This window comes from Talpa occidentalis, unplaced genomic scaffold (assembly GCF_014898055.3).
Source record: "Talpa occidentalis isolate TD23 unplaced genomic scaffold, MPIMG_talOcc4v2.1, whole genome shotgun sequence".
NCBI classification, from domain to species: Eukaryota; Metazoa; Chordata; class Mammalia; order Eulipotyphla; family Talpidae; genus Talpa; species Talpa occidentalis.
Window position 1 is genome coordinate 73,841,553 of NW_026555331.1, and position 11,118 is coordinate 73,852,670.

General features: G+C 37.5%; 1 protein-coding gene across 1 annotated transcript in view; it reads right to left on the reverse strand.

Moving 5' to 3' along the window:
• The window catches only part of BLVRA (biliverdin reductase A), a 67,881-nt gene that overhangs the window by 26,689 nt on the left and 30,074 nt on the right, over nucleotides 1-11,118 (reverse strand). The window contains exons 3-5 of the mRNA XM_037506997.1: nucleotides 6,490-6,611; nucleotides 4,385-4,504; nucleotides 2,513-2,610 (exon numbers count right to left, since the gene is read on the reverse strand). Coding sequence (XP_037362894.1) covers nucleotides 2,513-2,610; nucleotides 4,385-4,504; nucleotides 6,490-6,611 — 340 coding nt within the window. The remainder of the gene's footprint in view (nucleotides 1-2,512; nucleotides 2,611-4,384; nucleotides 4,505-6,489; nucleotides 6,612-11,118) is intronic.

The window sequence follows — 11,118 nt, forward strand, 5'->3', positions numbered from 1 at the left end:
ATGAATGTTCTAGCATGAGTTATGAATATTTACCTAGAGAACAAAGGTCACTTTCATTGTTAAGAACTTTATTTTTTTTTAAAGTTGTCCAGAGCCGCCTGGAGCATGCGCTGTGTTGCGCAACACACGTGCTATTAATTAGTTTTCACTTTACAGTTTGCCTGCTGAGAAACTACAGGTGTTTCCTATTAATCAAATGAGACTGGGAGGTGCGATGGGAGGAGCTACCAGGATATAAGAGGAGAACCACGAGAAGGTCAGGAGGTCATTGCGAGGAGGTTATTGCGAGAGAGATTATTGCGAGAGGAGCAGAGAGAAGGTCAGGGAAGGTAGAAAGACAGGGAAAAGTAAAAGAAAGGAAAAGGAAAAATAAAGAAGTAAACGCTAGCGTCAAGTTGTCTCAAGCCCCTCACTTCAATCCTCAGCCCTTCTCTTTTCGTGCCTACGAATCCCGCGGGTCGGGACAAAAAGTTATTCCTAATCTTTACATAACCAAATTCGCTTCTTAAGGAGCTAATAACAAATCTCCAATATAACACTGATTCTTTGTACTTTGTTTCTCATTTTTAAAAAAAATTAACTAAAGTTCCTATTTCATTCTGATTTCTTTAGTTTTTACCTAATTTTTTTGTTTGTTTTAGTATAACACATTACATTTAGTCATCAAGTCACCTTAGGCTCATCGTGGGTTATAAAGTTTCTCAAACTTTTCTTATTTTTAATGATCCTGACAGTTCTGAAGAATATTAGTCAGTTATTTTGTAGAGTCCCTCTCAACTAATGTATTTTTGCTGATTTTCTCATGATTAGACTAGGGCTATATATTTTGAGGAGGAAAACCAGAGAGGAAATGGGTCATTTTCAACACATCATATCAAGGATACATGCCATTAAATGGTGACTTATCATTATTGATGTTGACCTTGACCATAGGCTGAGGTAGTGCTTGTCTGATTTCTCCAGAATAAAGTTACTCTTTTCCCTCCTTTCCATATTGTACTTTTCAGAAGGGAGTAACTATATCTTTTTAAGAAACTTACTCTGTTATCTTTTTATGGTGCAATTAAATTTGTTTCCTTATCTATTTCTATAAACTGAAAGTTTGGTTTAAGTCTCAGTTATACAGTTGAAGTATACCAGAAAGCTCATGATATCAGACTGACCCATATATTTTCTATGGCCATACCACTCTGAACAGGCCCAATCTTGTCAGATTGACCCATATCAGCAGTCATTTGGTTTGGATGATAACAGCAGAGCTCTTCATTGTAAACAGACTTTTTTTTTTTTTTCCTTGCAATAGGCAAGAAATCCGTGTGGCATTCTTTGGCATCTTGTACTTTGCTCATGTATACCTGTGCCATGAGAAATAATATAGAAAACTGATGGCCTCAAATCTTCCCAATCCTCTTGCTCACTTCACAATAGTTATTCATCCATTTGTTTACTTTACAACATCTACTGAAGACATATTAAGTTCTAGGCAATGTTTAGCTGCTGGGGTTACAGAGGGGTTAAAATGAGCTCTGTCCTCTAGAATCACAGCCCAGTGACAGAAAAAAATAATCAGGAGTTTTGATAAAGTAATCAGGAGTTTTGAGTTTACATAGATTTTTTGGGTGATTTTCATTACAGTTATTCACCATATATCATACATTCATATATTAAAGGTTTTCAATAGCAAATGCTGAAACAAAAAGAGTTTTTTAATTTAAATCTCAATTACTAGCTCCTTTTATCGCTAAAGTTAATTGATCTCTATGTCTCTAGTTAATTCTTGTTGCCTGCACTGTGACTGTGGGACTTGTTGAGTTACTGTAAAAACATAAAAATCTCTGGAGGGCAGTACAGTTTAAAGGAATAAATGTGATGGATTCAGAATCTGAAAGGATTGAATTCAAATCTCCATTTAATAGTCATGTTACAAGCTTTGTGGCATGGCATGTATTATATAACTCCTCTGAGCCAAGATTTCTATTCGCTATAGAAAATACCTACTACCTCCAAGGATTTCTATAGAATTAACATAACATATGAAGTACTTAGCAGAATTCCCAAGTTCCTGGCATGTAGTAAATATTTAATAAATTGATGCTCCCCTTAAGGAACAACACAAAATACAAAATATGAATATAAGAAAATCAATTACTCTTATGTGAGTGCCTTTTCATTAATAATAGAATTACTGAACAAATAAAATCAAAACATTATCATGACACTAGCACAAGTAGAAACTAATGTATATACTTATTTTTCACTAGGATAAGAGAAGCTGGTAAGTCTCAAACAATAGTTTGCAAATTCTCACCAATCCCTTCACCTGTTGGCCCTCCACACACCTCTCAGGTGTGTCCTTAATAAGGGGGGTGGAGAGGAGAATAGGTGTCCACCTAGTAATATATCTGATATGGGGTTACATTTTAAAGGCAAAAAAGATGGTACTTCAGTAATCTTAGAGGCAGAAACTCTTAATAGAAGGGTCCGTGCTCTAGAGAGACAGAACATATGTCACCTTTCTGCTCAGCCAGCTCCCACAGGTCCTGAGCTGCCGCCCGAGACAATGTCATAGGGTATTCCACAAGGACATGCTTGCCAGCATTAAGGAACTGCCTTTGAAAAGAAGAGATAAATACACAAAAAATACACTTCAAATAGGCTTCACTAAACTGCCCTGAATGACATTATAAATGCACAAAAATCTTGAGTGTAAATGTATCTGAAGGAATGCAGGTGATATGGTCAGAGGATAAGGAGGAAGAATTGTACTTTGAATTATTATTTTGTGCAAATGGAAAGAATAACTTTTCATTAATATGTTAATTTGAACTTTCATATTTCACATATTCAACTAGTTAACTAGTTTCTGTTTAAGAGAAATAAAGACACATTAACAGGTAAATTACCTGTTATCACAAGATAGTTACAAAGGTTACAAATCTTATGGCAGCTAGCTCTACCTGAGGCAGCCTGAAAAGATTTCACTATCAGTACATCTGAACTGTGTTTGAAGTAGGAGTAGGCATTTTCCAGGTGCAATAGGATGAGGGTGTCTCACTTTGAGCAGTACATGTAGGAGCTATGCACTTTCTGGAGCTTTGTCCCTTTAGATATGGTGCAAATTTCAGCACAGTAGTAAGCTATAGGAAGTAGAGAAGAAAGAAGTCACAAAAGTAGACAGGAGTCTGACTATGAAGGACCTAGAAATGAGTCAGAAGTTTGATTTGATTTGATTCTCTAGATACATAGGGGCACGAATACTTGTATATGCATGGGAATTACATGGGTACTTGTTTTCTTGTTTGTTTGTTTGTTTGTTTTTTAAAGAAAATACACTCTAGTACCAAAGAGGGTTAAGAGGAATCAAGGAAATCTGTTTCTGTCCACACCTGAGTTGGAGTGACAGAGAGCCGTTTTCTCCTAGAGAACAGCATGGCAGTGTCAACTATGGTTCAACATAAAGAACTTTGAAGGGAAGCTGAGATTCAGGGAGGCTGATGGCACTGCCTTTGTTCACTGCCTGGGGGCTCCTCCTTCTAGATTAGTCTCACCAAATGCTTGAGAGCTCTGGGTTTCACATTCAAAGGTGGGGCAGAGGGTCACTTCACTTCCCTTGCTCTACGACGTCATTTCCCTCTTTGATGCCACCACTAGTTCCTTACTTATCTCATTGCAAAAATACTTCATATTAAAAGCACTCTCAGAAATATTCATGACATTGCAAGACTTTTAAAGGCTAAAATTTAGAAAGGACTATGAAAATTTGTCAAGTTCAGAAAATACTCTGGGTTCTATATTTTAGGTTAAATGATAAGAAAAAGATGAGCATTTTTTAAACTACTCTCAATAAAATTTTTCTACAAAGAAATAAAACACTTGGCGTCTCCCTGGTGGGACACGGGTTAGTGTCTCAGTGCTATCAAGCTATTGCCAGCCACTGTGGCATGAATGCAATCCTCTGCCAGGGAGCTAACCCACATGGCATAGCAGACCTCTTCTGTCTCGCCCGCTGCTCCTCTCAGCAGTGTATTTCAGTCAATCCACTTGTTCTGTTCCCCACTCTGTCTCTGGTGAGTCTCTCACCCTCCACATCTCTGGCCTATACCCCAGTGCTAATACATCTTTAAAAAAAGATTTAAATCTAATAAAAATAAATCTTTTTTAAAAAGAAATAAAACACTTTAAATCTTAATGTTTTATAGTGCAAAATAATCCTACTTTCTTATATATTTATGATCAATAGTGAGCGGTTTTAACATACTGACATTATTAAAAGTCATGAATCTACATTATTTTTCCCCTTAGTTATTAAGACTCCTTCACCAATGTGTTAGTGTACATGTATTTTTTACAGTCCTGCACTATTGTGCAAAGTAAAGTTACCCACCTGATGTAGTTCTCATGGCTGGAGCTTTCACTACAGATATAAGCAACCTCAACCTCTTGGTTAGAAAGAGCATCTTCCAAAGAAATCTGCTGAACTTCATCAATTCTTGTGAGTTCTCGTCTATTTGAAAATAACAAAGAAATGGAATTCAAAAGTAAGCAGACTATCAAATAAATGAGCAAAACCCCCTTAACAATGTCTTGATGAGTAGCTTTTGGAAATGAAGAAATAAATTTCCTCCCTCCAACTTCTGCTGCATTTTCCCATGGAATGAGAAAAATTAGGTTTGAAGACTGATGAACTGTTGCTCAGGCCATAATTAACAACCTGTATGTTATGGGAGTCTCTGAATTCATCTTTAAAATAAAAAGAACTTTAAAATAAAATGAAAAAAGAACTTTTTCTCATGCTAAGTGATCTCTATTGTCATTGCCAGCTCCATGCACTTGGGTCAAATGCTGTGACTATTAAACCTATTCCAAATTCAACACACTGACTTTGAGGCCTTAAGCTCTTTCATATATATCACAGCCTTGTAGACAGTCAAGTGGAAGCCAGGTATATTGTCTCCTTACAGCAAAGGAAATAAAGCCCAGAAGGCAGTGACTGCCATGACTAAAAAACATTAGCAGAGGCAGGACAGAAACCTTTTAACATTAGATTCTGAGAGAGTGACAAGGATATTCTGCTTTAGAAGAGCTGAAGTCCTGGCCAGCTGCATATTGCCCTGGTGAAGAGGCAGGAGCAGTGAAGCAGCAGGCATTCACACTGGAATCTGGGGCAGCCAGCAGGAACTCTCAGTCAACTCAGAGTACCATCTGAGCTTAGCAGGTTAAGGGCATTTGGGGAAGTCTGGCCATTAAAAGATATTATGGTAGGTTTCTTCCTATGGGGCCCTACTCTACACTGCTTGATTTGATCATTGGTTTTTGGCTATTGTGGGCTAGGCACTATAGGGACAATCACAGAGAATAAATTAAAAGTCCTCAACTTCCAATGAGTTCACGTTATAATAGAGGAAGAAAGACACACAAACACATATATGATAACAATATAAGACAGGCGGGAGATTCAGAGAAGACAAGGAACATCTAGTTTAGGGTTTCAGAAAAGATTTCCTGGGGAGAGAGTAAGGATTAGTAGATAAGTTGTTTAATTTGAGAATTGAGAAGGGGAACAGTATGTATAATGACAGGGTACAGAAAGCAGGGGGTATGAACTAGCTATTTTCCCACATGACCTAGGTAGTTTAGGAGTTCCTACTGTCATGGCAGTCAGCTGGCAGAGGACTGGGGCTTCAGGAAAAAGAAGAGGTCTGGCTTCAGCCTGGCCCCAAGTGTCATGCTTGATCCCAGTTTCAAGTAGCGGTACAAGAGGTACAGCATTGACTACTAATCATTTTGTGTGACCAGGGAGGATTCCCAACAATTCTGGATCTCCTTAGTGCCCCATGGAAAAGTACACCATGGAAAAAAAAGTACACAATGGAAAAAAAAGTGCACCATGGATTCCCAACAATTCTGGATCTCCTTAGTGCCCCATGGAAAAAGTACACCATGGAAAAAAAAGTACACCATGGAAAAAAAATTGCACCATGGAAAAGTACACATGGTGTTAAAATGATGGGCAGTGAAATCAAACGTACTACATTCAAACACAGTTCTTAGATTTTTTCAAAAGCGTTACTACAGACAAATTACTCAACTTCTCTGTGGTTCAGCTTCTACACATTTAATTCAATGTTGATAATAGTATCCATGTCAAATAGTTGGTAAGGTTTGTAAAGCCCAGGGCTACCACATGGATAGCTGTTATAACTGATGTAGCAACTAAGTGGCACACCTGAAATCTTTCAGGTCAATCCACCATGTGGTTAATGCACCCCTAGGTTGACTTGTTGCAATTTCCAAGTGCAGGTCAGCACTCTTTAGTTTCAAGAACCATTGAACTTGAGATTTTGTGGATCTGATTCTGAGCACAGAACTGAGAGTTCAGGAGCACAGGGTTGGCTGACTCCTGGGTCTGAAGAATCTCCATGTCCCACAGCATAATCCATATCATTGTGCTTCCCACAAATTATGAGGCACAAAGCAAGTCCAAGTCACCTGGACACAAAGCCAATCAGGTTCAGGAACGCCGAGGAAGCATGTGGATTCCGCAAGTCTCTCATCCGCACAGAGCCAGCTCTGCCAACGCCAACCACCACCACACCAAACTTCCTCTCAGGCTGAAACATATAGGACCAAGATGGAGTTAAAAACAGTCCAGAAATCTAGCAGAGAATAGCAAATCAAAGACATACTGGCAGGACTATTCAGGGTCTAGGCAAACAAGGATCTTTTTTTTTTTTTTTTTTTTTAAATATTAAATTTTATTTTTATATTCCCCCATACAATTGCAAACGCCCCATTCTGACCCCAATCCTTCCCCTCCCGCCCCCCACCCCCCAAAAAGTGTCTCTGGTTCATAGTTTTTTGTTGATTTGATTTTCACTTTCTTATATTCATTCCTGGTCCCTTATTTAAGTTTTCTAGATTCCTGCTATGAGTGAGACCATCCGGTATTTTTCTTTTTTTTGGCTTATTTCGCTGAGCATGATCCCTTCCCGCGCCATCCATGTTGCTGCAAATGGCATGTGTTTATCTTTTTTGAAGGCTGAGTAATATTCCATGGTATATATGTACCACATCTTCTTGATCCAGTCATCTATTTTTGGGCATTTGGGTTGTTTCCAAAGCTTAGCTATTGTAAACAGTGCTGCTATAAACATAGGAGTGCAGGTGCTCTTTGGAATTGATGTTTCTGTGTCCTTTGGGTAAATACCTAGGAGTGGAATTGCTGGATCATATGGAAGCTCTATGTTTAGTAGGTCCAGAAATCTCCACACAGCTCTCCATAATGGTTGGACCAGTTTGCACTCCCACCAACAGTGCACAAGAGTTCCTTTTTCTCCACATCCTCGCCAACATTTGTTGTTGCTAGTTTTTTTAATATGTGCCATTCTCACTGGTGTGAGATGGTATCTCATAGTAGTTTTGATTTGCATTTCCCTGATTACAAGTGATGTTGAACATTTTTTCATATGTCTGTTGGCCATTTGCATTTCCTCTTCAGAGAAGTTTCTTTTTAGCTCTTCTGCCCATTTTTTGACTGGATTATTTTCTTTGTTGTTGCTGAGTCTTATCAGCTCTTTGCAGATTTTTGTGATCAGTCCTTTATCATTAGTGTTGGGTGCAAAAATGTTCTCCCAGTTGGTGGGGTTTCTCTTTGTTTTTGTTATTGTCTCTTTTGCTGTGCAGAAGCTCTTTAATTTGATGTAGTCCCAGCTGTTTATCTTTCTTTTTTTTTTTTTTTTTTTTTTTTTTTTTTTATATCTATCACTTTTTGGTTTATTTCACTTCACATAATCACCTTGAGGTCCATTCATTTTGTCCCAAAAGAAACTATTTCATATTTTTTTTTTTTTCCTTTTATTTTTTTATTTTTTTTTTAAATATTAAATTTTATTTTTATATTCCCCCATACAATTGCAAACGCCCCATTCTGACCCCAATCCTTCCCCTCCCGCCCCCACCCCCCAACAAGTGTCTCTGGTTCATAGTTTTTTGTTGATTTTGATTTTCACTTTCTTATATTCATTTTCCTGGTCCCTTATTTAAGTTTTCTAGATTCCTGCTATGAGTGAGACCATCCGGTATTTTTCTTTTTCTTTTTGGCTTATTTCGCTGAGCATGATCCCTTCCAGTGCCATCCATGTTGCTGCAAATTGCATGTGTTTATCTTTTTTGAATGCTGAGTAATATTCCATGGTATATATGTACCACATCTTCTTGATCCAGTCATCTATTTTTGGGCATTTGGGTTGTTTCCAAAGCTTAGCTATTGTAAACAGTGCTGCTATAAACATAGGGGTACAGGTGCTCTTTGGAATTGATGTTTCTGTGTCCTTTGGGTAAATACCTAGGAGTGGAATTGCTGGATCATATGGAAGCCCTATGTTTAGTAGGTCCAGAAATCTCCACACAGCTCTCCATAGTGGTTGGACCAGTTTGCACTCCCACCAACAGTGCACAAGAGTTCCTTTTTCTCCACATCCTCGCCAACATTTGTTGTTGCTAGTTTTTTTAATATGTGCCATTCTCACTGGTGTGAGATGGTATCTCATGGTAGTTTTGATTTGCATTTCCCTGATTACAAGTGATGTTGAACATTTTTTCATATGTCTGTTGGCCATTTGCATTTCCTCTTCAGAGAAGTTTCTTTTTAGCTCTTCTGCCCATTTTTTGACTGGATTATTTTCTTTGTTGTTGCTGAGTCTCATCAGCTCTTTGCAGATTTTTGTGATCAGTCCTTTATCATTAGTGTTGGGTGCAAAAATGTTCTCCCAGTTGGTGGGGTTTCTCTTTGTTTTTGTTATTGTCTCTTTTGCTGTGCAGAAGCTCTTTAATTTGATGTAGTCCCAGCTGTTTATCTTTCTCTTCACTATCACTGCTTTGGGTGATGTGTCTGTAAAGATGTCTTTGATGTGCAAATCCCGTAGTGTTTCGCCTATATTTCCTTCTATGTATTTTATGGTTTCAGGTCTTATGTCTAGTTCTTTAATCCATTTTGAGTTGATTTTTGTGTATGGTGTGAGGTAGTGGTCAAGCTTCATTCTTTTGCATGTAGCGACCCAGTTTTCCCAGCACCATTTATTGAACAAACTTTCTTTGCTCCAATGCATAGTCTTGCTCCTTTGTCAAAGATTAGTTGACCATAAATCTGTGGGTTTATTTCTGGATTTTCTATTCGATTCCATTGGTCTGTATGTCTGTTCTTGTTCCAATACCATGCAGTTTTGATGATTATGGCTTTGTAGTAGAGTTTGAAGTCTGGGAGTGTGATGCCTCCATTTCCTTCTTTTTTTTTCAGTAGAGCTTTGGCTATTCGGGGTTTTTGGTGATTCCATATGAATTTCATCAATAATTGTTCTATTTCTTTGAAGAATGCCATTGAGATTTTGATTGGAATAGCATTGAATCTGTATATTGCTTTTGGTAGGATGGCCATTTTAATAATGTTTATTCTTCCAATCCATGAGCAGGGGATGTCTTTCCATTTCTTTGTGTCTTCTTCTATTTCTTTTAACAGTGTTTTATAGTTTTCTTTGTATAGGTCCTTTACCTCTTTTGTTAGATTTATTCCCAAATATTTGATTTTTTTTGTTTCGATAATAAAAGGGGTGGTTTTTTGATTTCTTCTTCTTCAGATTTATTGTTTGTGTATAGGAAGGCTACTGACTTTTGCGTGTTGATTTTGTATCCTGCCACTTTACTGAATTGATTGATGAGTTGAATTAGTTTTTCTGTGGAGATTTTGGGGTTCTCTATGTATATTATCATATCATCTGCAAATAGTGATAGTTTGACTTCTTCTTTTCCTATTTGGATTCCTTGGATGTCTTTCTCTTGTCTTATTGCTCTGGCTAGGACTTCCAGTATTATATTGAAAAGCAGTGGTGAGAGTGGACATCCTGTCTTGTTCCAGATCTTAAGGAATTGCTTTCAGCTTTTCACCATTGAGAATGATACTGGCTGTTGGCTTGTCATAGATGGCCTTTATGATGTTGAGGTATGTTCCTTGTATCCCAAGAATTTCAAGGGCTTTTATCATGAATGGGTGTTTGCACTTTGTCGAAAGCTTTCTCAGCATCTATTGATATTATCATATGGTTTTTATATTTCTTTTTGTTGATGTGTTGGATAACGTTGATTGATTTTCGGATGTTAAACCCATCCTTGTGCCCCTGGAATGAATCCAACTTGGTCGTGGTGAATTATCTTATGGATACATTGTTGGATTCTGATAGCTAAAATTTTATTGAGGATTTTTGCATCATTGTTTCATTAGGGAGATTGGCCTATAGTTTCCTTTTTTGTGTTGTCCTTATTCGCGGTTTTGGTATTAGTGTAATAATTGGCTTCATAGAACGTGTTTGGTATTGTCCCTTCCTTCTCAATTTTTTGGAAGAGTTTGTGAAGGATAGGCACTAATTCGTCTCTGAATGTTTGGTAGAATTCATTTGTAAATCCATCAGGTCGGGCTTTTGTTTTTGGGGAGGTTTTTTAATTACCATTTCAATTTCACTGCTTGTAATTGGTCTGTTTAGGTGTTCTATTCTTCTTTATCTAGCTTTGGGTGATTGTAGAGTTGTAGGAATTTGTCCATCTCCTCTAGATTGTTGAACTTGTTTCCATATAACTGTTCATAGTAGTTACTGATTATTCTTTTGATTTCTGCTGTGTCCGTTGTGATTTCTCCTCTTTCATTTATGATTCTGTGTATTTGTGCTTTCTCCCTTTTTTCCTTTGTGAGCCTGGCTAGGGGTTTGTCTATTTTATTGATTTTTTCAAAGAACCAGCTCTTGGTTTCATTGATCTTTTGGATTGTTTTTTTAGTTTCAATTTCATTTATTTCTGCTTTGGTTTTTATTATTTCTTTTCTTCTACTGGTTCTGGGGTTTTTTTGTTGTTCTTTTTCTAGATCTTTGAGCTTCGAGATTAGGTTGTTTCTTTGAGTTCTTTCTTGTTTTTTGATGTGAGCTTCTATTGCTATATATTTTCCTCTTATTACTGCTTTTGCTGCATCCCATACATTTAGAATATTGGTGTCCTCCTTGTCATTCAATTCAAAGAATTTTTTAATTTCTTCTTTGATCTCCTCGTTAGTCCAGTGGTCTTCCAGTAGTGTGGCTT